The sequence below is a fragment of the Mus pahari genome, chromosome 6 (assembly GCF_900095145.1).
Source record: "Mus pahari chromosome 6, PAHARI_EIJ_v1.1, whole genome shotgun sequence".
Lineage (NCBI taxonomy): Eukaryota > Metazoa > Chordata > Mammalia > Rodentia > Muridae > Mus > Mus pahari.
Genome location: NC_034595.1, coordinates 88467132 through 88493417, shown reverse-complemented (window position 1 = coordinate 88493417; position 26286 = coordinate 88467132). Strand labels below are relative to the sequence as shown.

The 26286-nt window shown below is 55.1% G+C and overlaps 1 protein-coding gene across 2 annotated transcripts in view; it reads right to left on the bottom strand.

The window, feature by feature from the left end:
• Nucleotides 1-26286, bottom strand: part of Hspg2 (heparan sulfate proteoglycan 2) — a 99411-nt gene that overhangs the window by 44541 nt on the left and 28584 nt on the right. For both annotated transcript variants that reach the window (XM_029540296.1, XM_029540295.1), the window contains exons 2-33: nt 23434-23569; nt 22120-22164; nt 17253-17362; nt 17093-17151; nt 16675-16835; nt 14552-14680; nt 14069-14323; nt 13853-13972; nt 13246-13377; nt 12998-13142; nt 12755-12906; nt 12484-12630; nt 10539-10702; nt 10058-10237; nt 9775-9971; nt 9539-9686; nt 8645-8772; nt 8266-8352; nt 8130-8188; nt 7902-7969; nt 7014-7154; nt 6721-6897; nt 6435-6614; nt 6224-6342; nt 5782-5893; nt 5564-5677; nt 5344-5471; nt 4973-5059; nt 4114-4163; nt 3763-3857; nt 3394-3534; nt 2898-3089 (exon numbers count right to left, since the gene is read on the bottom strand). In XM_029540296.1, coding sequence (XP_029396156.1) covers nt 2898-3089; nt 3394-3534; nt 3763-3857; nt 4114-4163; nt 4973-5059; nt 5344-5471; nt 5564-5677; nt 5782-5893; nt 6224-6342; nt 6435-6614; nt 6721-6897; nt 7014-7154; nt 7902-7969; nt 8130-8188; nt 8266-8352; nt 8645-8772; nt 9539-9686; nt 9775-9971; nt 10058-10237; nt 10539-10702; nt 12484-12630; nt 12755-12906; nt 12998-13142; nt 13246-13377; nt 13853-13972; nt 14069-14323; nt 14552-14680; nt 16675-16835; nt 17093-17151; nt 17253-17362; nt 22120-22164; nt 23434-23569 — 4158 coding nt within the window. The remainder of the gene's footprint in view (nt 1-2897; nt 3090-3393; nt 3535-3762; nt 3858-4113; nt 4164-4972; nt 5060-5343; nt 5472-5563; nt 5678-5781; nt 5894-6223; nt 6343-6434; nt 6615-6720; nt 6898-7013; nt 7155-7901; nt 7970-8129; nt 8189-8265; nt 8353-8644; nt 8773-9538; nt 9687-9774; nt 9972-10057; nt 10238-10538; nt 10703-12483; nt 12631-12754; nt 12907-12997; nt 13143-13245; nt 13378-13852; nt 13973-14068; nt 14324-14551; nt 14681-16674; nt 16836-17092; nt 17152-17252; nt 17363-22119; nt 22165-23433; nt 23570-26286) is intronic.

The window sequence follows — 26286 nt, the reverse complement described above, 5'->3', positions numbered from 1 at the left end:
GGTTTGGAAATGGCCAGAGTCTAGGAAGCATGGTGGGCGGGCCCCTCGGTGAGTGACAGGGTACATACCTGAGAGTCTGCTGGGGAAGACAGAGAGGAGGAGGAGGAGGAGGAGGAGGAAGAGGAGGGGGGACCTGCTCGTAGAGCGGCGGCTAGCTGGGGGTTGGGGTGCAGCCCACGAGGAGGGGGTTGGGGGTGGGCGGCAAAGCTGGCAAGAAGCTGCCAGATCTCAGCGTCCATCCGTCTCTGAGCCTCATCCACCTGGGGACGAGGAGAGGAAGAAGTAGAGGACAGGAAGACACGGACAGAAAGACGCCCATGAGGCTCTGCCTTGCCCCAGGCTGAGCCCGCCCCATCCGATTCCCCTGCTCTGAGCCACCCATATGCCTGTGTCGATGTCCCCTACCCTCTCCTTGTGCCCTCTGCCTTCTCACTCCTAGAAGGCAGGCAGAGCATTCTGGGATGAGTGTGGGCTGGGTCTGCTGGGGAGGAACCATGCCCAGGGTGCCCAGCAAGGGGAGGATAATTCTGTGGCAGCCATTGTGGGGATGGGGTGGTGGTGGTGGAGAGCTGCCCACAGCCCTACGTAAGCCATTCTGGCGTGTCTGTAGAGCACTGGAGTACGTTGGCCCGGACAGGCCTGGGGGAGGGTGAGCCAGGAAAAACCTGGGTTTTGGTTCCAGGTCTGATCCCCAGACAGACAGAGCCTGTGCTTGCCTTAGGTTACCTGTGATGCCCGTTGTGCCCGGCCCCTGCCCTCTGGGTCCCCAAGGAGCCTCCCTGTTGTCACAGCTGCCCGCCACTGTTCCTCTGAGAGGGATGTGCGGTTCTGATGGGGTGGAAGTCACAAGCCATCTCAGCCCTCACAAGGCTCAGGGTTATAGACAGCTTCTTCCCCATACATGGTACCAGCAAGGAAGGCCACAGTGACTGATGAGGGAGGCATACCCCATCTCGGGGCTGATACATAGGGTTACTCCAGGCTACTAGAAGGGCACATGCATAGGTTAATGGTGATTGCTGGCAAATACACAGGAAATGGGGGAGCCACGCACAGTCACATGGATTAACGTCAAGCTAGTTTTCCTGTCCGCAGACCTCCAACTGTTGGCACCGGAAACACACCATGTGGCTGGTGGGCCACAGTACAGCACACCCCCATACTGCTCTCCTTGGCTCAAGCAGGGCACCCATGGGTACAGGGCATCTCCCATGCAGGCTGAGGGCAACCATGACACGTCCCGTGTCACATCCCCATTTCACACCACTCAACCAAGGGCATACCTGGTGAGCCCGGCGTAGCCGCGCAAACTGTGCCTCCCTCTGTGTGTGGGACAGCGGCAAGCAGCAGGGGAAGAGACAGAGAAGTCTGAGAGAGGCCAGGAGAGGAGGAGCCAGGGGGAAGAGCGCACAGAAGGCAGCCAGGTTGGACAGAGGGGTGGCACCTGTTTCTCGCCAAGGAGCAGGGACTGGAAGGCCTCAAAGCCCCGCTGTAGTGGATAGACTGGGGTGCGGGCCTCCGCTGGTGGGGGACTCACATACTAAGTCCCACGTGCCATGCTTCTATGGCCATGACTCCTTGAGAACCATATGTGGCTGCTTGGGGGTGTGTGTGTCACCTTTATTTATTATTTTACTTTTATTTATTTTTTATTCAGGGGCATTCGTGGATACACTGCCTTCATGTATGTCTGTGCGAGGGTGTCAGATTGCCTGGAACTGAAGTCACAGACAGTTGTGAGCTTCCATGTGGGTACTGGGAATTGAACCTGAGTCCTCTTTGAGAGCTCCTAGTGCTCCCAACAGCTGAACCATCTCTCCAGCCCCCTGGCGTTCACCTCTTAGACCCTGCCATCCCTAAGACCATCCTTGATGATGCTGTCTTCCGATCAGACCTCATTTCAGAGTTGCAAAGATGGCCCTCCCTGCTTAGCTCAGCCCTTTAAGGGCAGGTCTGACCTGGATACAAATCCTGCCATTATCACCCACTAGTCCCGGGAGTCAGGAAAAGTCCTTGACCACTCTGGCTTTACTTTCCTCTGCTAAGAAACAGCAGTAATGCTGGCTGGCTCACGCAATCATGGCTTAAGATACCTTAAGTGAGGGTGTAGTCAGAGCTCAATAGAAATGACCTGAGAATTTCCATGCCAGCACCCAGCACCAAAGAGCACAGGGGGGTGGGGGGGGTCCAAACTGGAACCGTCTCGTCATGGTGTGGTGGAACATGTGACCTGGCCTAAAAGCTCAGTCGTTACCAGCTGTACTGGCTAGCTTTGTGTCAACTTGACACAGCTGGAGTTATCACAGAGAAAGGAGCTTTAGTTGGGGAAATGCCTCCATGAGATCCAGCTGTGGGGCATTTTCTCAATTAGTGATCAAGGGGGGAGGTTCCCTTGTGGGTGGGACCATCTCTGGGCTGGTAGTCTTGGTTCTATAAGAGAGCAGGCTGAGCAAGCCAGGTGAAGCAAGCCAGTAAAGAACATCCCTCCATGGCTTCTGCATCAGCTCCTGCTTTCTGACCTGCTTGAGTTCCAGTCCTGCATCCTTTGGTGATCAAAAGCAGTTTGGAAATGTAAGCCAAATAAACCCTTTCCTCCCCAACTTGTTTCTTGGTCATGATGTTTGTGCAGGAATAGAAACCCTGACTAAGACACCAGCTGAGGGCTCAGTATGTATCAGGCACAACTGTCCCAGCCACCCTGTGTCCAGTTAGCGGACAGCACAGCTGAGATGTGACCTGAGGTGTGTTGCACCCTCAAAGGCCATACATACATAGACTGCATCATGACATGGCAGCCATGTGGCAGACCATAAACTTGTGCCTGAGTGCCTGTTGACCCCATGTTCAGGAAGGACCTGGCTCAGAGCTGGCACTCTGGGAGCCTACTCAGATCTTACCTTGTCTCCCTGGTATATTTCCGGTAGCTGCCAGTAGAAGGACTCTTGGCCGAGGTGGGCAAAGTTGCTGAAAGAGAGGCGGGCCCCGTCGTGCGTTGGTTCCACCGTGAAGCCCCCCGTCAGCTGGCTGTTGCGCTGAGGGTTCACCAGAGCAAAGCCTTGGAAGTCCCCGGGGGCAAAGTGGGTGGAGATCTGGCATCAGGAGGAAGAGCAGGGGTCAGCTAGGTCAGACACACCAACGTGAGCAGGGCACAGAAAGATGTCAGGGCATGGGGTTCGCTGAGACCAGGGCTGAGAGGGAAATGCTAGAGAAAGGGAGATCTGGGGTGAAATGAAGGGGTGTGCTCAGGGCTGAGAGACCCCGGAAGGAGTCATGTCACTGCGCTCCGTGCTGAAGTGAGCAGTAATGAAGGCCTGGAGATGGGTACCCTCCTGGGAGGCTGGCATCCAGCTCGGGACAGTGCTCCCGACCTGCAGGGGACAGACTGGCTCTTACCAGCTGGCGGGAGTAAGAGGAGCTGGTGCACTGCTGGGTGACACCCATGCAGAAACAGGGCAGGCAGCCTTCTGGGTTGCTGGCACTCAGGTGGAAGTGGTGAGGCCGGCAGTGGCTGCAAGTACGGCCCTCCACCTGGGCCTGGGGGAGACAGAGAAAAGATGTGTGTAGGGACTCAGGGGTGTCAGCTGCACCCCAGAAGCCTCCGGGGCCAGTCTTCCCAGCCACTACTTACCAGCAGCCGTGAGTAGCCCTACCTCCCCCACCCCATGACCAGGTCCCAGGATCCCCTCAGGTACCACCAGACTTCTCTTCAGCCCCGGTGGTGGACTGAGCTGTACTACACAGGAGGCAGGGCTTTAAACTGACCTTGCACTGGCACTGACCAGCGGCGTCACACTGGCTGCTGATGCTGCCGTGGGGGTCACAGCCACAGCCCGGTACCTCTGGCACCTGACCATCTCCTGAGGTGTAAAGAAGCCACAGATGGTAGAACCCCCAACCCAAGACTAAGCGCCCCCATCTCCACTGCTCTCTAAGTCTGTCACTCAGCACCAAGAGGACTGTTGCCTACTTCTGAGGATGCCGGCAGTGCCTGCTCCCGTGACAGAAAGGTAAAGCCACCTCACCCGGGTCCCAGGGCAGCAAAGGACCTGTCCTAGATCTCTCTGCTAAGAAAAGCATCCCCCAGTGCCCTCCCAAGTCTGCAACTCTACTCACTGTGGCAGGGCTGGCCCTGGCTGGGGTTGCCATAGTAACCTGGGGCACACCTGCAGGGAGAGAGGGAATGGAGTCCTGGAGATACTGGTGATGAAGGGCCTGGGCTCGAGGCGGGAATCTGGGCTTGGACTCAACAATCCCGCAGTAAGGGAAAAGCCTCATCAGTCAGTGAGCCCATTTCACAGATGGGGGAGACAAAAGTAGGGGTGGGCCCAAGTCTACACCCATCCATCAGGCCTTGACCTCAAGGGTCAAGATCAAGAGGTCTAATGCTGGGCCTGATGGTGTGAGCCTATAATCTCCTTCAGGAGACGGAGGTAGGAGGATCAGTAGTTCAAGGTCATACATGATGATGCAATGAGTGTGTAGCTATCCCGAACTACATGAAACTCCACCTCAAAAAACCAAACAGAGTAAAGGGTCTATTGAAAGAATTCCCACACGGGGTCAAATGACCCTTTCATGGGGGTTGCCTAAGACCATTGGGAAACACAGAGATTTACAGTACGATTCATACCAGTAGCAAATTTACAGTTATGAAGTAGCAATGAAAATCATTTTATGGTTGGGGGTCATGGTGACGTCAGGAACTGTATTAAAGGTTGCAGCATTTGAAAGGTTAAGAACCATTGGCCTAGTGGAAGGACTCTAGCCTGGATAAGATAAAGGCTGGGCTGGAAGGTGGACTGCAGGCCAATGCCAGGCTGCAGGGAGAGGCTCCCAAAGCAGAAAGCTGGTGGCCTTTAAGAGCCTGTGCAATGAAGTCACAGGCTCCTTGTGAATAGGATGGCTGGGTCTCACTGATGGCGCTTAGGAACCCCCCTGCTGAGCCCCTGGCTCTTGCCACCAGCCATCTCACCTCTCACAGTGACGCCCGCTGTGTCCAGGTGAACATGAGTCACAGGTGGGGTGGCCATCTGTGTCCAGGAAACAAGTGTGGGCAGCCCTGAGAGAGTGGGTAAGTCCAGTCAGTAAGGCTCCTGCTGGGCTCTCGCAGACCAGGGAGGTGGGGAAGATCTACACCAAGAGTTTCTTTGCCATCCCCGCATTCAGTTCTCAGGGGCTAAGGTGGGTACACAGTCCCCATTTAAGAACCCGGGGCTCTGAAATGGAGGCTATCTCTCCCTAGTGGCCAGCCAGGATTTAGCTGTAGCCTCTCCCCAGTTCTGGACCAGAGAGGAGGTAGGAAGGATGATGGGAATTTGAAGGAAGGGTGGGGCCCAGACTCACTGGCCAGCAGCAGGGGCTCCGTAACATGGGCAGGGCTGGCAGTCCCGTGGTGTGCCCCGCTGGGCATCCCCATAGTAGCCTGGCTGGCACTGTTCACAGCTAGCTCCCTCCGTGTGGTGCTGGCAGCTCTGGAGGGACAGAAGGCAGGTTGAGGCTGGGCCCCTGAAAGCCAGGGCTCCCAGGATGGAGGAGGACTGAGGGTGAAGGGGGCGGGGCTCACCTGGCACGCCCCTGTCTCAGGCTCGCAGGTCTCTGAGTGGCCATGGCAGTTACAGCGCTCACAGGTGCCCAGGTAGAGCCCGCTGGGCACACGTGTGTAACCCGTGTCACAGTCCTGGGGACAAAAAGACGGTGGAGGGCTGGGAACGTGGGAAGAGACAAAAGGCCGGCAAGCATTGTGGAGGGAGCTGGGTGGAGAGGCAGGGGACCCAGGCTCACCTGGCAGGAAGGGCCGCGGTAACCAGGGGGGCAGGTACACTGTTCGACTTCTCGGGCCGAGTCCTGGCCGGTGTTCTCCGGCACAGCCACATCCATGCTGATACCAGAAAGCCTGTGGAGGAAGAGAGTCACAGTACGGGCATGCTCATGGTGCACTGGGAAGACCCGGAGTCCCGTGCACCAGCATCCTGTGGCCCTCCATTCTCCAGCCATCTCACAGGCTATGGTGGGCTCCCATCCTCTACCCCTCCTTATCTGGACGCCCTAAACCACCCAGCTCCTCTGGGGACCCCAGGAAAGCTGATTCAGAAGACACCAGCCCTCAGCATTTTAGGGTTCTGTAAGGGGTACAGCAGCATGCTATCCATGCTACACTGTGAGAGGCTACACCACATTTCTGCTTGCTCTGGACACCCCTCTGCCCTGCCTCGGCCCCAGCTACCTGCTCTCAGCCGGTTGCTGCGTGTAAGATGCTTGGATGAGGAGGGCATCGATGCCTGCCAGGGCCATCAGCAGGTGCTCCCGTGTGGCTGGCTGCCCATCAGGCCGCTGCCACGCTTGCTGTAAAGGAAGTGACATGAGAGCCAGTCCTGACACCCTGGGTGCTGAGATCCCCCAAAGAGAGGAACAAGAAGGGATGGGGAGGGGTTCACCTCTTGAAAGGGCACTATGAAGTTGCTGGGCTGGCCAGGGCTGGGGTCCCTCGAGGCATGATGCTCTAACACAATGTTGTTGCCCTGCAACACTACCAGTGGCTGTCTGTGCAGGGGCGCAGAACTGGGCCGGGGCCGCTGCGTCACAGTGAAGCGCAGCTCTCCTCCGTAGGACGTCACCTGGAACAGGGGTGCACAGGCTTTGAGCGGGAGACTTCAGTCGAGCCACGCTGTCTCTATCCTCCCAATTCCCTCCCTGCCTGTGTTGTTCCTCTGCCCGGCCCACCTTGTCCCCTCTGAAGCTGGCGGGGAGACTCCAGAAGTAGGGTTCAGACAGGAGGTTGTGGAAGGAAGAGAATGACAGCTCCCCGGGTGCGGGGGACGAGACCCCCTCGCTGGTGGTGTGGGTGCCAGCGGCGTTGGTCAGGCTGAACTGAGAGGGTTGTTCCGAGGCCCCGAGCACCTGGAGATGGAGAATGTTCAGATTGGGCAGGGGTGGCGATGGCGGTAGTGCCCACCCTCTGTCCCTCCAGCTCCAGGCGGGACTGTCCCATCCAGCTGCTGCCCTCTTGCGGGTACCTGGGCGCGGCTCCAGGAGGAGCTGCTGCACTGGCGACTGACTCCCATGCAGAAGCACTTGAGGCAGCCATCTGGGTTTTGCTTGCTCAGGTGGAACGAGCCGTCCGAGCACTCATTGCACAAGCGCCCCACCACATTGTTCTGTGAACGCAGAGTTGGGAGCTGCAGGATGGCCCACGGGAGGGGCTGCTTGGAACCAGCAGTTGAATCTAACCCCAAGTCTAGATGGGGGTGTCCCAGAGAGCCATGGAAAGCGCACACACATATATGCGAGGCATGTCGGTCATTAGATTGTGGTGCTTACAGAAACCGGTCTCCCATTTCTCACTGGCCACTAGGAGGCTCACAGATAAGTTTAGATTTGAAACACAGCAAGCTGATAGAATTCATTGCCACTACAGCTGACGATGGGGAATGTCACGCATCATGCTGGTGTCTTCTGTTACAGCCTTTGTTGAGTGAGTGAGTGAGGCTCAGAGATAAGAAAGGACACACAGGGTCACCCCGCACACTTATCTCCTGAGTTATAAGATCGGGACTGCCTGACTGCAAAACCTGCCCAGTTCTTTTCTTCACTGACATCTGATTCTCCCACTGTTGATGAGACGTCAACAGGAGACCTGACAGAGTGCTGCAGCTGAGGACCGGAATGCATGCAGCAGTTGCTGCAAGCATGCCAGGAAATTGAACTCAGGGCGGCTGACTCCTTAATCAGTGTTCCTGCCCACGGCCAGGACTTCCCTCACGGTATAGAAGACCAGCCAGGCCTGTGGCCTCAGGCAAGGCGGTGCCCACTCCCCAAGGCACTTGAGAGGCTGGAATCTCTTCCCTCCCAGGGCCACCATAAGGCCGGGCCGAGGTCTTGGAAGCAGTAGACGGTACAAGTACCTTACAGCGGCAAGTCTCCCCTGAGGTGCCCAGGCTCCCTCGCTCGTCACAGCGCACAAAATCCTGGGCTGGAGGCAGGAGGAAAGAAAGCATTGACAGGGTGGGTAGGAATGGGCAGCTCGTCAGGGATTCTAGGTATGGGCTGGGAAGTCGGAGGTGGGGGGCTGGAGGGCTGGGGGGACAGGGCGGGGAGGAGCCCAGCCCGGCAGGTTGGGTCACAATACTCACTGGTGGGCCTGCACTTCCCACCAGGCTGAATAGGGTTGCCTTCATATCCAGGGGCACAGCTGTGGGAGACGACACTGTCACACCCCAGCCAGGGCATGCTCTCTCCTACCCATAGCTCCTGTCAGCTCCCCTTTACCTCTCACAGCGGCGGCCTGTGTAGCCTGGGGCACAAGCGTCGCAAGTGGCTTGGCCATCCGTGTCCAGGAAGCAAGTGTCTGAGAACCTGTGGGGACCAAGTGGTCAGGGTAGAAGGGTAGAACTCAGGGCTTGACATGTTCACTCCAGGAAGACCCACAGAGTAGCATGATGCCCTCTCTGGCCCCTGTAGCCTCATAGGAACTATAGGAAGGGATATGGATCCTTTATACAGAATGGAAAAAATGAGGTGCACAAAATATCAAAGAGCATGGACAACTCAGTGAGCAGTTTAGGACTGGAATCCATGTGGGTACCCAGTTTCCCTGACAGAGAAGGTCCCCGTGAGCCGCATGCCTATATCCTGAGAGGGCTCTGACCTTCGGGAAGCGTCGATGTATGGACAGGGACAGGGCCGGCAGGCAGTGGCTGTGGCCTTTGTGGCATCTCCAAAGAAGCCAGGCTTACACTTGTCACACTGAGGTCCTTCTGTGTTGTGCTGGCAATTCTAGAACAGGAGAGGGTAGATGGTGAATCGGGGCCTACTGAGTAGAACTGGGTCAGGCAGGTTCTAGAACGTTCCACAGCTTTGCAGATAGGAGCATCCAGGTGCCTCCCAATGGCAGCTGTAGCCCGGTGTGACAGCCAGACACAGATGGTTTCAAGCACCTTGTGATATGGATCCAAACCTGTCACCCTCTTCCAGGCTACTCGGAGGACCGGCTCTGTCCTGGAGTCCATTCTGTCACCCTTATAGCTACCTAGGGATCTGAAGACAGTGGCTCTACCATATCTGGGCCTCCCTTTGATCAGCTCCACAATCCTAGCCCTCATCACTCTTCCCAAGAGATAAGGTGTAACGTCTGAGCCACGCTCCCCTCAGCCCTCAAAGGAGAGAGACCTTCATCTCCCTTGTCTGGACACTCCATCTCTTGTTTTTATTTGTTTTGTTTTAAATGGTTTATTTATTTTTATTTTATGTGCATTGGTGCTCTGACTGCATGTATGTCTGTTTAAGCATGTTGGGTCTCCTGGAGCTGACACTAGAGACAGTTGTGAACTGCCATGTGGGTGCTAGGAATTGAACCCAGATCTCTGAGAAAAGCAGCCAGTGCTCTTACCCTCTGAGCCACCTCTCCAGCCCCTGTATCTCTTGTTAATGCATCTGAAGGCCATGGTAGCCATTCAAGCCATTCTAGAAATGATGCCGTGTTCATGGATGTAGGAAAGCCCCAGTCCCACCCAGTGCCCAAGTGGTATCTTGCGCTACTCACCAGGCAGTGGCCGTAGACAGGGTCACAGGAGCTGGCGTGGCCATTGCAATTACAGCCAGAGCAAGTACCCAGGTAGGGCCCGCCAGGCACGCGGGTGAAGTGGGCATCACAGCTCTCGCAAGACAAACCAGAATAGCCAATGGGGCATCTGTGGGGATAGGGCCAAGAGAATGGCTGCAGGGACCACAGACCCTGCTAATTCACCTCTACCCCAGAGATACCACTGAAGGAGATACCTGCACTCCTCCACACTGTGAGCCCGGCCATGGATGGTGGTATGGGTGACAGTGGTGTCCATGACAATGTCACTCAGCCCCACACTGGCCATCTTGGTGTTATACACTGTCTGCAGCAGGACAGCCTCCAGGCTCACCAGGGCCTGCAGCATCTCAGCCCGCTGGACAGGCCGGCCAGACTCATGTACCCAGTGTTCCTGGAGGGAACAGGGTTGTTCTGATTGTCAGTGCCTGCAGGCACCCCTCCCCCTACACCGATCCCCGAGATTCAGGTGCCACCCACCTCTGAGAGCTGGACCTGACGCTGGTTCAGAGTTCCAGGATGGGTGGGGGTGTGGCCTCGAGAGTGGAGGCGGTAGCCCGCGCCCACGAGGATCACGTCTGGTTTCTGCACTGGCTCCAGCATGCCTCGTGCCAGCTCATAGCGTACCTTGTAGCGCAGGAAGCCTCCATAGGAGTCCACCTGGCCGGGACAGGACAGATCAGGGCAGGGCAGTTATCCCCAGGCAGCTGAATCCTGTTTTCTAGGTCCTTAGTCTGCCCACAGGAGGCTCATAGAGAAGTGGGCACAGGGAGCTGTCATGGCTGAAAACATGTAATGCTGTACCCAGAGAGGTCAGTGTGGGGAATTCTACCAGCCCACAGAAGGGTACTTAGGGAAGAACCCAAAGTGGGTTAGAAGAGCAGAGATCTTGCCTCGTCCCTAGAGATGCAGCTGCCCCGCTTCAGGGTGAGCAGGACCGAGCAGGACCCTCCTTCCTTACCTTGTTGCCCAGAAACTGCTTGGGTAGGGCCCAGAAAGCATCGTGGACAAGGAAGCGGCGGGACAGGTCAACCAGCTGGAACTCCTGCAGGGCGGGGTCGATCTGCAGCTGGGTGGAGGAGAGGGGCGGCACACCAGGCTGCGAGGGCATCGTCACATTCACACCTGCAAGGACAGAAGCAAGGTGAGGATGGCGGCCCATGCTTAGCAGAGAACAGCTACCCTGAGAGTTGGGACCCAGGGAGGGGTGACTGGGAAGAAACCGAGGCCTCCCTCCTGATGTCAGGTAATAACCATGCAGAGCTGGGCACGGCACTCGTGTAATCCCAGCTCTCCTGGACAATCATGAGTTTAAACTGAGGACCAGCATGGGCTGCATATGACTCCGTCTTAATCTACCCACTCCCTCCCCAAAAATCTTTCTTCTCTTTCTCGTTGTTTATAGCCTCTGAAACGTCAACGCATGCTTTAAGGAAGGCTATCACTACAGTGTGACAGCTGGGAGCCATGTTAGCTGCCACAGCATCAAGGCAGGGGCAAGAGGCTCACTGCAGCAGACTTCTCAGAGTCTCTGAACCACTGAGTGGGGCAGAAAGGAAGCGCTAGAAAAGGGGCTCGCTCTTATCGTTACGGGGATCACTGGTCCAACCCTCTCCTGGCATGTGCATGGACTATGTGCACAAACCCCACAGGATTTCCCTGCAGCATCCTGCCAGCCCCGAGGACGACATCACTTCACATGACAGTAGGGACACTTGGTACCTACATTCTGCCATTTGGTGCTCCCTTGGTGACGATCCAAATGTGTGTGTGTGTGTGTGTGTGTGTGTGTGTGTACATGTTTATGTGCAGATGTGTGAACTTGTATGTGTGTGCCTGTGGATGTCAGAGGTTGATGTTGGACGTTTTCCTCAATCATCCTCTACCTTAATGAAACAACACAAACTACTACATTCGTTTATTTATGTGTGCACGCTCACACCTCAGTACACCTATGGAGGTCAGGGGCCAACTTTAGATACAGTCCTCTCCTTCCACTATGATGATTGAAGGGAGTGAACATGGGTCGTTAGTCAGGCTTCGGGCAAGGACCTTTACCCCTAAGCCATCTCAGCAGCCATCTCTGGCTTTGTTGGGCTTGTTTGGCTTTGGTTTTTGTCTCTGTACATAGCCTTGGCTGTTCTGGAACTCACTATGTAGATCAGGACAGCCTCCAACTCGGAGACCTGGCTCACTCTGGCCCCCAGTCTTGGAATTAAAAGCGTGTTCACCATGCTTGGCTACTTTTTTTTTTTAATCATTTATTTTCTCTTTTGAATTATGAAAATATGTCTTGGGAGGTGTGCACGCATGGATAGGTGCAGATGCCAGCAGAACTCAGAAGACTGTGTTGGATCCCCCCCTCCCGGAGCGAGCTGCTTTTCCGGGGCTGGGAATTGAACCTACGCCCTCTGGAAGAGCAACAAGCACTCTTAGCCAGTTTATCAACTCCGCGAATCTGCACCTATTTTTTGAGACAGGGTTTCTCACTGACCCTGGAGTTCCTGGGCTGACTGGCCAGCACAGCCCCTTCTGGTTCTGCCTCCCCAGGGCTGGGGTTTCAGGTCCACATCATAGAATTTGGCTTTCACATGGGTGCTGGGGCTCAAACTCAAGTTCTTAACGCTTCCATGGCAAGCACTTCACTGACTCAGCTATTTCTCCAGCCCTCGTTTTAGTTGTGCATGTGTGCATACGAGAGAGAGAGAGAGAGAGAGAGAGAGAGAGAAGGCTCCAGAGTCTGTCCTCCCTGCAACCCAAGGCTACAAACAAAACAGAAATCTGGCTTGAGCTAAAGGCTTTTCTGACATAACTTGGTGTTTCTGGGTCACTCTCTGCCCTTTGGCCCAGGTCCTTCCCCACCTGTCCCAGGTTCCTAGGAGCCAGGAGCCCACCCATTCACACACCCTTGAAGTCATTGGGCTGGTCGAAGCTCAGTCGTATCTGGTCCCGGAAGCGCAGGCTGCTCTGGCACACGTTGGTCACACCAAAGCAGAAGCAAGGTAGGCAGGAGGCACTGTCCTCCAGGTAGAAGTGCCCATCGGGGCAGGGCCCTGCTTGGAGGGACAGGAGGGTCTATGGTTAGCCACCAAGAGGAGATCCTGAGGAACGGGTGCCAGTCACCCACCTTGCACACACCCNCCCACCCACCCATCCCTGCCTGCCTGTCTACAGCACCTCGCTGCGGGACGAGCTCCAGCACGCCATCTGGAATGCCGAACACCATGCCACGCGAGTTCATGGCCTCACAGGTGTAAGCGCCCTGGTCTGCCTCCTTCACGTCACGGATGATCAGCGTGCCACGCCCACCCTCGCTGGTCATTGTCACCCTGGTAGGCCCCAAGACAGTGGTGGGTTAGGTTTGAGCCCCGGACGCAGCCTCTTCCACAAGCAAGTCGCCCCCACCGGAGTGAGTCGCACCTGGGATGAGCAGGGATGTGGCCCCAGTTGAGCCTCCAGTTGATGATGGGTGTGGGGACACCGGTGGCTACGCAGGTGAAAGTCACTGTCTGACCCCGGGAAGCCTGGATGGACTGCTGGGGAGGCGTCACTACCTGGGGAGGCACTGGGGATGGCAGAGCAGAGTGGGAGAGAAGTGTTTAATCCAGATCAAATAGAATCAAGTGGAACCCGCCCAGCGCCACCCCTGAGGTCTCCTCCTCACTCACTGCAGCCAAACTCATCACTGCGGTCAGGACAGTCGGATTCCTCGTCACAGTGGAAGCTGGCCGGGATGCAGCGGCCGGTGGAGACGCACTGGAAGTGCGTGGGCCCACATACTTCTCCAGGCTGCTTGACGGCTGGGACAAAGCCAATGGGAGTGAGCACAGAGCAATGGCTGCCGGGCAAAGGCAGCTCATCTATCACCTTCTCCAGGTGCTCTCTGGATCAATCCCTCCGTCTTGCCCACTTGACCCACAATGCCTCCAAAACTGAGCCAAATACAATGAGTTATAAAGCGACCAGCCTCTCTGGCATTCTGTCACGACAACACAAACAGATGGAGTAGCCCACAGATTAGGCTGTGGCTCGCACATCAGTCTAGGATACCATCTTCACAGAGACCCGCATAGCCCGCGTTCTCATCACATGCCAACACAGTAACAAAGAACAGACTAATGGCCACCAAAATACAGTGAAGCAGGGCAGACAAGGCCAAAAGGCTGTCCACTAACTGTAGTTCCAAACACAAAGGGTAGGGTCCCTTACTAAGCAGGAAGGCCAGCACCCCTCCCAGAGCAGGCACAGGGGCACAGTGGGACCTGGTGTACTCACAACAATTGGCCTCATCTGTCCCGTCCTCACAGTCAAAGTCACCGTCACAGCGCCACAACTTGAGAGCACAGTGCCCATTTTCACAGGCGAACTCATTAGGCTCACAGGGTGGAGGGGACCCTGTGTGGATCAGACACGGGGTTCATAACGGCCGGTCCTCAGCTGACTGGACCCCAGTCCCCACTCTCCCGACAACAACGCCACCACCATGCTCACCACAGCCCAGTTCGTCACTGCCATCCTTGCAGTCTTCCTGTCCATCACAGAGGTAGTCTCGGGGGATGCAGTGCCCGCTGTGGCACGAGGCCTCCTGGGGCCCACAGGCTGAGGGCCCAGGAACACCGGGTAACAGAAACTGAGGTCCGTGCGTGACTGGCGGTGGAAGTGTTGTAGTTACCTCTGGCCAGAGTGGCAAAGGTGACGCCTTCCCCACAGCAGGTGGCAAGGAGCTGAGCTCAGGGACTGCCTCCTCTGTGGGCAGAATCCCTGATGTTTAGTGAACAGGCGTCTCTTGCCTCTTACCCCACAGTTCACCCCCATGCTCCCACGAGCAGCCTCTGCCATCAGTCTTTCCCCACCTCCACCTCCTTCAGACCTCTCTGTGTGCACCAAACCCTTGTAGCTCAGATGAGCCTCAGATGTAGCCCAGTCCTAGGCAGGCCACCAGGGGCCCCTTTGAAGTTCCTAACAGCTCCTCACCACAGTTGAGCTCATCAGACATGTCCCTGCAGTCAGGCCTCCGGTCACAGCGATACTCCAGAGCCACACACTCATTATAGCTGTGGCAAGCAAACTCGGTCTCCGTGCAGACTCTGGGGAACTGGGGCACTGTGGGGTGTGGGGTAGGAGGAAGTCAGGCAGCAGCCTTGTGGAAGCCAGCAGCATGACAGACGGCACAGGCAAGGCATGGCTGTGAGTGGCTCTGAACACCCGAGTCGGACCACTGTGGCAGACAGCAAGAGCAAGAAGCACGTGGCGGACACACTCCTGGCACGTGTGGAATGCAGTCCAGAACCCCTGACGTGAACCTTCACACAGGTGACATGCCACACGCATGCAGCCACCATGCCATACACGTGCAGGCCGCAGCCTGGCCCAGAGTGGAAGGAGGCAGCCAAGTGGCCTTTGCCCTTCTCTTCTCCCTCCATCTGTCAGGTTCACTAGGAACCCCCTGCACCTCAGCCAGGCTCACACGCTCACCTGGTGTCACTGTGACCCCCACAGCAGCTGGGGGTGGCGGGGGGGTCTGTGCTGGAAAGGAAGCCGTAGTCAGCATCTATACTACCAAGCCTGTCCCCTCTGCCCCCAGTCAGAACTCACTGAGGTGGGGAGCAGATAACTAGGCTTCCAGCAAGGAAGACTTGATACCATGTAGGGATAGAACTGGTCCTGTCTGGAGCTTCAGTGAGTCAGAGGCACATGACATGACAAATGAGAGCTTACTCTGTAAGGACACTGAGGTGGGAAGGAACCAATGAGGGGCCGAGTAGCACAGCCTAGGAGAAGTAAACCAGAACTGGTCCAGGAAAGACTTGGTGGGAGACTGGGCAGTGGGGAGAGTGACCGGAAGCCTGGACTGACTGACGCTGAGCACCCGAGCCTGGCTTCTGCATCTAACAGCTGTGTGACTTTGGGCCCGTTTCCTGGCCTTTCTGGGCTCGTTTGTCTTCCGGTTCCCATCCAGCATGGCGTCTGAGAGAACAGCATACTAACCGGGTCTGGTTTGCATCCCCATCACTGTGAGCGGCTGCTTTTCCTCCCTGAGCCTCAGTTCCCTCGTCTTGAAAACACGAGGAATTCTTTATGGAACTTGGGAGGCCCCCAGTGGATGCCGGGTATCGGGGCCTCATGCACAGGGCCTGCCTGCATTCACTTGGTGCTTGGGAAAAGACTGACGGATTTCAGTCACCAAACACACACAGTGAGATGGATGGATGTGTGTGCGGAGTGTGCAGTGTGTCTTTGCCTGTATAGATGCATATCATGAAGATGCACATGTATGTGATGTGTGTGGGTAGGGAGGCCTGAGGCTGGCTCTGGGTTGCCTTCCTTGACCTGTCTTTACCTTTTATACTGAGGCAGAGTCTCTCACCTGAGGCAGAGCTTGCTGACTGTCGTCTAGCCAGCTAGCTTGCTCTGGGATGCTGTCTCTGGCTCCTGGCAGCTGGATGGATTACAGGCAGGTTCACACTCTCCTGGTGTTCTCATGGATGCTAGGGATCTGACCTCTAATCCTCAAGTTCTCACTGAAAAAGTTTCTCCTTTGGGGGTGGGGCATGGGGGGGGCAGGTGTTCCGAGGCAGGGTTTCTCTGTGTAGCCCTGGCTGTCCTGGAACTCACTCTGTAGACCAGGCTGGCCTCGAACTCAGAGATCTTCCTGCCTCTTCCTCCTGAACGCTGAGATCAAAAGTGTGTGGCCTCCACTCTCCGCCTCAGCGTAAGTTTTTTTTTTGTTGTTTTTTTTTTATTTCCCCAGCCCAACAACTGTTGTTTAACTGGATGCTGGTGTCTACTGACACTATATACAATGTTTATAAAGTGCGTATAAAGGAAAGTGCTATATCAAGGAGTTTAATCTCCTGTCAAAATACAGAGGTCTACAAGGAGACAGCTTCCGAGGTGCCAGTTACAGGAAGCAGTTTGGCTCTACCCAAGTAGAGACAATAAAAAAGACCGATGGTCAGGCTCAGGATGGAGTGAGCTCCTTATCTCCAGTGGTGTGTGTGTCCGAGTTAGGACAGCCCAAGGTAGAGACACCGAAGTGAACCAGAGTCTGAGGAACCGGAGGACAAGGGTGACCTGGGTCTGAAGGACGGGCTCACCTGTGCCCAGGCGTCGGAACTTGAACCCCCAGGGGGAGGTGACATAGGGGCCGATGGAGCCACTGGAGACCACCGTATGCAGCACCTCTTGAATCTGAGATCCGTCCGCATTCCCTTCGGAGCCAACATCCAGCTCAACAAAGACCCAGCCGTCCAGTTCCCTGGGAAGAAAAAAGCCTATAATCTGCACGCCTCTGTCAAGTTCCTGCACAACACCCGGACCTCTTCCTGGGCAGCCTGGGCCTGAGGTAGGGCTATTTCTGGTAGGATACCCCACCTATGCTTTCTGCATCCCCATCAAAACTAATTCACTCCTCCAGACCCTCCCTGACCTGTTCTTGGTACCCAGGCCCCTCCCCATCCTTGGCCACCCCTTTTGGTGGGCCCCATCCTTCCCATCCGCAGGAATCCATCTCACTTGATGAACACCACACTGACAATCTGGTCTCCTGGGATCTTCCTGTACTCGGGCTCCAGCTGTGGGGGGGATACACCACCATCAGATGCCTCCTACATACTCCGGCATTGCCCTGCCACCCCTGGGGAGCTCCCACCCCCAGGTATGCTCTCTCACCCACCTTTTCTACCACAGCCTCTGACACCTCTCGGAACTCCTTGGCACTCGCATCCTCCAGCTGGGGGCTGTACTCAATGGACCTCGTAAAATTTACCAGAGCCCGGAAATAGACTATGGAAGAGAAGGTGAGGGGAAGTCACGGTGAAGGGCCATGGTAGCCTGGCAGGCAGGGGCCCAGCAAGCAGGCTGTAAATAAGAGGTTAGACTCCCACACAGGCTGACACCTGTGTATCCTCAGAAAGGCCCAGCACAGCTTGTCACAACACAGCCTGGAAGGTCTGTCCAGGGTTCAGAGGAGGCTGGGCAGGGAGGCATCGGCTGCAGGGCACTGGCGAGCCCACCACTGGTGAGGACCACCACTTTATTGTGATGTTTTTCTAGTCAGTTCTTCTTCATCCTCTGGACTCAGCTCAGCAGCCATACTCTCTAAGCCTTGGCTGCCCTAGCTGCTGTGTGGCCACCATTCTAGGCTCTCACAGAACCTTTACTTGCCAAACTGGGAACCTCCCTCTTTGCATCACATCTGCTGCATACGTCTGGGCCACCCCGCACCACAGTGGCAAAGGTCTAGAGTCAGCTACTCCACACGCTGACCCGCCTCAATGAAAGTCTCATTCCAAAAAAAAAAAAAAAAAAAGTTGGATGGTGGTGGCCGCGCACGCCTTTGATCCCAGCTCCCAGCACTTGGGAGGCAGAGGCAGGTGGATTTCTGAGTTCGAGGCCAGCCTGGTCTACAGAGTGAGTTTCAGGACAGCCAGGGCTACACAGAGAAACCCTTATTCCTTCTTCAGGAAATGTGGGGGTGAGGGAGTCGAAGCACTCACTCCCACCCCAAAGCTGCCACACGGAGTAAAGGACACTTGGCTTCCCGCACTGCTCCTGTGTGCAGAGCCAGCACTTGGGACTGAGAAGTGTGGTCACCTGTCACCCTGCCCCACCAAAGTAGGAGGCTCCAAGAGGAAATGAAGAACCCACTCATGCATGGCCCAAGGGCTTATCTGGGAGTCATGGTCAAATAAACTCATGTCGCTCTGCTGTGAATATAACATATGACTACCGTTTCCTTCAGCGCCGGATGTATACAACACTGATTATAGCCTGGAGTTGGGGTTTCAGGTCTCCGAAAGATCCACAAGTTGAAAGCTTGGTCCCCAGATTTTAGTGCTATTGGAAGTAGGAAACCTTTTAGCAGGCGCACTTATTCAACTAAGCCATCTCTCCGGCCTCCGATTATTTTGTTGTTGGGAAGTGGAGCCTACTGAGTGGAAATTAGGTCACTGAGGGTCTAGCCTTACGAGGGATATTGAGACTCAGCCCTTATGTCTCCTCTCTCTGCTTCTCAGACACTAATAGGTGAACCAGACTCCTCTGCCAAACACTCCCACTACAGTGTACGGTGCCGGCACAGGCCCAAAGCAGCAGAGCCAACGGCCCTGTTCTGGAACTCTTGAAACTGTGAACCAAAGGAAATCTTCCTTTCTTTTACACTGACTACCTCTAGTGTCATAGCACAGTGACGGACGGCTGGGCAGCACAATGATCTCGAGTTGGAATTGGGGATTGAACTCTCTAGTGGCAGAGGAGCTGGACATTTGTATGTGTACGTACATGCACACCCACGTGCGCACATGCATATACATACACATAACACCCGACAAACACATACACAACTAGCAGATGCCAAACAAGTAGTAACCAAATCCATCTATACAATATGCCTACATTACACAAAGAATGGTGTGTACACACATAAACACACAAACACATTCCCAATTATTTCTTCATGCATGTGTGTGTGTGTGTGTGTGTGTGTGTGATGTATATGCACACATGCAAGCAGACACACATGCCCATGAGCACATAGAGACCAGAAGAACACACAAAGGGAGTGTCTTGCTCCATCAGTCTACCTTCTTTCCCTGAGCTGAGGCTCTCACTGAACCTGAAGCTGGGTTGGCATCCAGTAATCCTAAAGATCCTGGCTCTACGCCTGTCACCCTGTCACAGCTGGGGCTAAAGGGCCTGGAAGCCATGACAGCCTTTTAAACATGAACGTTGGGGATTTAAACTCAGGGTCTCTTGCTTAGGCAGTAGGTGTTGTTTTGTTTTGGAGACAGGGTCCCATATGTAGCCCTGGCGGTCCTGGACCTTACTATGTAGTTCGAGCTGGCCTCGAACTCAGAGATCCAGCTGCCTTTGTGTGTGCCACCACGCCCACCCCAGCAAACGCTTTTATTCAATAGAGTCACTTTCCCAGCCTGTTTGTCACTGTCTGAGACAGGGTCTCAGATTCTGGGCCAGTCTTGATATATAGCCAAGGTTGACTACGAATCTTCCGCCCCCGCCCCTCTCGCCCCCGGCAAGGGGAGGAGGGATGGGGTATCATGTAGCCCAGAATAAGATCAAATTCAATACGTATCCAAGAATGATTCAATATGTATCTAAGGATGAGCAACTGTCTGATGCCCCCGCCCCTACTCCAGAATGCTGGGATCAAAGGCACGTGCCACCGCGCTCAGCCTCTCAGTCCTTTCTCAAGGCCCTATCATGTACAGAATGATTTCGTGTACTTGTGAGTTTCAGCACAGGTTATAAATACCAGGCTACTAAGAGTCACCGAGTAATCCGAAGTGTGTGCACGGTGCTCAGAACACTCCCCAGAGACACCGAGTAATCCGAAGTGTGTGCACGGTGCTCAGAACACTCCCCAGAACGGGGCGGTGTTCTAGGGCAAGGAATACAGCAATAGACTCATCGAATGGAAGTCCCCATCCCCAGGGAGAGCATCTTCTAGCTGGAGAGGAAAGGAAATAAACCAAATGGGTGAGAACATGTGGACTATAGGAATTGGAGGCTGGGGAGAGAGCCTGCTAGGGTGGGAGTGTACAGTTTTCCATGGGGATCCAAGAAAGGAGTCTCTCTGAAGGAAAGGGGTGAGCCATGGGCAGTGTCTGTGAGAAGACACTACGCACAGGGGGAACGGACAAGTGCCAAGGCCCCGAGACTGAAGTGTGCATGTGACATCTGGTCAGGATGTATGTGACATAGGGGTTGGGAGGTGTCTTCCACTTTACTCTCTATGTTTTGGGCTCGGAGGTGCACCGCCCCCAAACCAGGGTGTTCTCCCTCTATGGCTCGGGCTAAGAGGGTTCCTGGGGCCCTGTTCCAGGTGCAGGAGTGGACCCTATACTGTCAGGGCATGCTTGTGTCTGCTCTGAACCGCAGCCAATGGTGGGGTCAGGCTCCTGGGTGCTGAGTAGGTGGAGCTTGTGGGTGGAGTGTGGGGCTCTGAGCTCCACCACAGAGGCTTCTTGTGTGCAAGCACAGAGGCCCATTGAGAGCCCCCACCCCGGCCCCTGGCCTCAGCCCACGGCCAAGTTCGGGTGAGGAGGCCAGGCCTCTGCCCAGGAATGTGCCCACTCCTGAGGAGAGTGTCAGAGTGTCACAAAGCCCCTTTCTACCAGGGCCTGGGAAGGGCCGGAGTCCTCCAGCCTGACCCCTCTCCTTGTCCCAAGGCAGAGGCAAGGCAGGGCAAGCACCCCACATGGGTAGGCAGCTTGTGCGGAGACCTCACCCAGACTGAGATGGCTGGACCTGTAAGGCTGCTCGGGGCATCTGCCCTGACCAGGCCTCCCCCGCTTGACCTCCTGACCCCTAGCTAAAGCATTCACTGAGATCAGAGGCTGGTGAGGAGAAAGATTATGCTGCCCTGAGTCCTGGTGAGTGAGAGGCCCACACCCCTAACCTCAGGAGGCCACCCCAGCTCCAAGTATCCATTCCTGCTGAGCAGAGTCCCCATCATGACTGGACTGAGTCTCCAGGTTGGCAGCCCTCAGCTGGGCAGCACACCAGCCTGTACAGAGGCTCAGACAAGCTGCTCCCAACTCCAGAGAGCCTGGCTGCATCCCGGGCACCACCAGTAGAGGAAGAACTACAGGGCGCCAGCACCATGTTCCGATCTGGAGCCCTGCTAGAGAGGCCCAGGGACTGGCCTGCACGCGACTGTTCAGAGAGGGCCACCTCTGACCAGGAGTGTGGCTCTTGGCCAAGGTGGGCTGGGCAGAGAACCACAGGGAGACGAGAAAGACTGCATGTCAAGGGTGAGCAGGGAGAGAGGTCTGCAGAGCAATGACAGGAAGAGCAGAGCCGGCAGAGGAGACAGAGAACCAGAGACACCGGGGAAGGGACACACAGAAACCAGAATGGGCCGACAGCAGAGAAATGTCTAGGCCGTGGCAAAGATGGGGGGGGGCAGGGGGGAAGGAGAGGGAAGAGACAGTGGCACAGATGGAGCTGGGGAGTCAAGGAGAGAGTGGACAGAAGTTACCACAGGGGTGGAGAAATATGCAGTCGCAGTCGCCGGAGCAGGACCCCAGCTGCGGGGAGAGACTGACAGGCAGGTTAGGAGAGAGGTGAGGTCTGAGAAGGGTGTGGTCCAGATGAAACTGGAAGGAGCTGAAAAAGCTACAGGTGTGCCAGGCTGCAAGGGACATCTCAGGGGCTGGGTTCTAGTGTCAAGTCAAACGGGGTGAGCCAAGCATGGTCCTATCAGAATCAGGGCAGCCATCCTTGCCTACATAGGAAGGGCGTCAGTCCTGAGCGAGCCCATATGCTACGTACACACCAAGACCTTGGGCATCGGGATACACACCTGTGCCTCCCAGATGGGACTAAGCCCAGCTGCTGGCCATACCCCAAGGGCAGCCAGCTGCGGTGAAGCTGAGGCTGGAGGCTTCGGGCTCATCAACTCACACCACTGTCATTCGGCAGGAAGGGGACCTTCTCCACAGGGCCCCTTGGGGCTTCTGCCAAGACATGAGACCTCTGCAACCAACAGACCTACTCTGGGGATCCCCTGAGCAACTTACCCATCTGGAAGTCCCCGCTGCCCACGTCTCCGCTGCCGAGGCCATCTGCAAGAAAAAGTGAGACTTAACTCAGCAACAACAAATATTCACCGAGCACTAGCGGGGTGCCAGGCATTGTAAGCTCCTGGTCCAGTGGTGAAGGGTATTCAAACACAGAATGGTTACCCCACCCACACCCCATGCCTAGTTAGCTTGGAGGCCTCCATCATAGCGTATGGCCTAGGGGTCCAAATTCCAGGGACCATCTGTCCAATGGGTGGGGCAGAGGAGCCAGGTCAGGTTGACTTACAAATAGGGACAAGGGGGAGATAGGGTGGAGAGGGTGACAAGCGTCCCCCACTGTGAACTATCAACTACCTTCATCTTTGGTCCTGCTGGCCCCAGGCAGCAGAGGGGAGTGGTGGCCAGCCTAGGGTCAGAGAGGTGGGCAGATCCCGGCCGGGATCATGAAGCCAGGGGTTCAGGACATACACACCCACATCTTTTTTTTGTTTGTTTCTTCTAGTGGGTGTATGTCTGTGACCACATGTGTGCCACCTTGAACACATGGAGGTCCTAGCTGGGTCCTTCCTTCTACGATGCCGGTTATAGAGATTGAACTGAAGTCGTGAGACTTGGCTGCAAGCACCCACTGCACCATCTTGCTAGCCCTGATCTATTTTGTGCGTGTGTTGTTCTTAAAATAAGATTTATTTATTTATTTTATGTATGTGAGTACACTATCACTGTTTTTAGACACACCAGAAGAGGGCATCGGGTCCCATGACAGATGTTTTTGAGCCACCATGTGGTTGCAAGGAATTGAACTCAGGACCTCTGGAAGAGGAGTCAGTGCTCTTAACCACTGAGCCAACTCTCCAGCCCCCATGTGTGTTGTTCTTTTGTGGTTTGTTGTTGTTGTTGGGTTTTTGTTTTTTTTTTATTTTTTTTTTTATTTTTTTTATTTTTTGGTTTTTTGAGACAGGGTTTCTCTGTATAGCCCTGGCTGTCCTGGAANTCACTNTGTAGACCAGGCTNGCCTCGAACTCAGAAATCTGCCTGCCTCTGCTTCCCGAGTGCTGGGATTAAAGGCGTGTGCCACCACGCCCAGCTTGTTGTTGTTTTTAAGACAAGGTCTCATTTATGACAGGCTGGTCTCGAACTCGTGTATAACGGAGGCTATCCTGGAACTCCTGATCCTCCTGCCTCCACCTCCCAAGTTCAGGAATTGAGTAGGTGTATACCACGCTCTTGAGGTCCTGTCTGGGGTGAGTTTCATAGAACTTTCTGCAGCCGGGGACCCCTCCATCCCTAGTAGGGGGACACATGACTCACCTCCTGACGCATCATCTGCCAGCAAGTCCTCATCGTCAGAGAGGTATGAATAGGTCCAGCCATACCGGCTCGCTGTGACAGTCTCTGTGTCCTCAGGGAGGGAAAGGCCATCGTAGGCCCTCAGCCCATGTGTCACCTATGGGAGATGACAGCCCATGAGTTACCCTCTCCTGTTAAGTGCCAAACTCTAGGGCCCTCCCTTCTCTTCATTTCAGAGGGGACCCAAATTCCATCCCAATAAGCCCCCCACAGTTGTTATATTCACTACAGCTAAGAACCAGGAGGAGTCACTTTTTGTGAATCAGCTACCCAAAGATCCACCAACGCCGGGAGGACTCAGAGCCTAACGTGCAGATTCTCAAGGACTCTTTGGAGAAAGCAGACAGCAAAAGGAAGATCATGTGGTAAAAGGTGGCTTCATTGTCTTTGGAGAATGCAAGGGACACCCAGGACACGAGAGTAGGCAAGGGGACATTAGGTAACCTGGAGAGACATGAGCAGGTAGAGGAGTGGCCAGTTGAAGTGTGGAGGGGACAAGGGCAGAAGCGAGAGAATTGATGTAGACTTCTGTAACAGTTCCTCCCTCCTCAAGCCCTTGGCCTTCGCCACCAGGTCTGGTGTCCAAGCCTGGTCACAGGCAGCGCATTCCACTGCTCAGAACACGTAAAAGCCCCGCAGCTAAATGCTTGTGTCTAAATGGAGCCAAGACAGACATCAGCTCCCCACGACCTCAGGCTAATGCTAAGCTCAAGTGCATCTCTGGCATCTGTCCTGGGAAAGCGAGGGGGAGGCATTGCATTGCACAAGGCTAAGCAAGAGGTCCAGGGACCCATGACCCAGGCTTTCCCCAGAAATGGCTGTGGGCAGCAAATGCCTGCATCCACTTGGACAATATCTAGATGTTTTCAAAGGCGTTGTCCAGCTAACTAAGAGGAAAACATCCAGGGAGCCCAAAGGCTGGTAGGCCCCAGGCACAGGAATTAGGTATTCAATGACCCCAGAACAGTCCAGAATTCTGGTGAAAGGGCTTCAGGCGCTGCGGAGGCTCAGCGGTGTCTAGACAGAGTGACACAGCTCCTTGTGAAAACCCCAATCCTATACAGTCCATGTCCCCCAGGGCCTTCTGCCGCAATGTCCTTCCTTGTCTGGTTTCTGGAACCAACTCTTTTTATCCCTTACATCTACTTAGCCATCACCCCTCTAAATGCCCAGTAACAAAAAGGCAGGATTAGTCTGGTGTATGGGCTCACACCGATAATCTCAACACTTAGGGTAGGGGCAGGAGAAGCAGTTCAAGGTCAACCTTGGCTGCACAGCAAAGTGGAAGTCAGTGTGGGTTACCTAAGACCTTGTTTCACACACACACACACACACACACACACACACACACACACACACACACACACACTCACACACACTTATGGGCAAACCGCTGGTCCCTCCTTCACTCTGTGTGGTACTCTCTCCCACCCTACGTTCCCATAAGTGGACACGAAATCCCTGGGTCTGTCTTATCTGCTGCCAGTTGATCTACACAGGAGCTGAGGCTCATTTTAACTGCCAGGCACTGTCATCCTGTGTGTGTGTGTGTGTGTGTGTGTGTGTGTGTGTGTCCAGGACTGAGCACCACGTGGTCACTTTGTGTTTGTTCAGCTGCTGAGCCTTGGATAAGAGCTGTTCTGCCCTCACCTGACACCATGGTGTGACCCTACTACCTGATCCTCAGAGCCAGAGAGCCGTGCTGCCACCTGATCCTCGGCTCCTGACCACCTAAGGGCTCATTCCTGTCCACAGTGGTAGCCAAAGGCTTGCAGACTATGTCCCTATGCATGCAGGTATGTGACCTCATAATCTCCAGGGGTGGTAGCAGAACATGAGACCTGCCTGTAATACCAGCACTCAAGAGGCAAAATCAAGAAGGTCATGAGTTCAAGGCCAGCAGATGCCTTATTGAGGTCTTGCCTCAAAAACACAAAGTGTCTTGTCTAGGGTATGTCTCAGTGGTTCGCTGATAGAACACTAGCCTTCCTCATGTCCGCAAGGCCCTGGGTTTGGTCCCAAGAACCACCATCACCAAAACAGAAACAAAAGCAAAAACACCCTCCACCACCACCCCAGGGCTGGGGGAAAACAGATTTCTGGCTCCTTCTCAGAGCCCCGGAGGCAGCTTCTCATCCTAGGTTGGACAGAGCTGTGCATACCCACGAGATTCTGAGAGGCGCACTTAAGAACAAGACCAGCGGCTCTGTTTCCTTCTCTGCCTGGGAGCAGAAAGTGCCTGGAGGGTCAGTCTTGAGCAGGCCTTGATTGACACCAGAGGACTAAGAGGCTAGAGTTGGGGCGGGGACACTGATCAGGGGCACAGGAGCTTTGAGAAAGGGGCACACTTGGGTCCTTTCCAGGTAGGAGAAGTCTCCGTGTTATGATCACACCCTCCCAGTGCCCGTTCAAGCAAGGCTCTGGGGGCCAAGCACGAGGTGCACAGACCCTTGGCACCACTTAGACACCGCTGTCTGCAAAGGAAACTCTTGCTGCTAAAGCAAGATCCAGGGCTTCTTGTAGAGAGGAAGGGGGTGGGGGGAGGGGGGAGTAGCCTGGAACCGGACAGGAAATAGCAAAGTGAGATTCAACAAGAAAAAACATGCCAGGAACACACATCTGCAGGAAGGCCAAGGGCACAGGGCTCTGAGTCAGAAGGCCCCAAGCCCAAGACACCAGGTTGACGGTGGCAGCTGCTCCTCGCCTATAGCTCCGTCCCCAGGATCGGAGCATACAGGGGCAGCCAGGGCCCTCAGGGAGAGATAAGACAGCCAGGGGCAGAGACATCATTTGCAAAAAAAAAAAAAAAAAAAA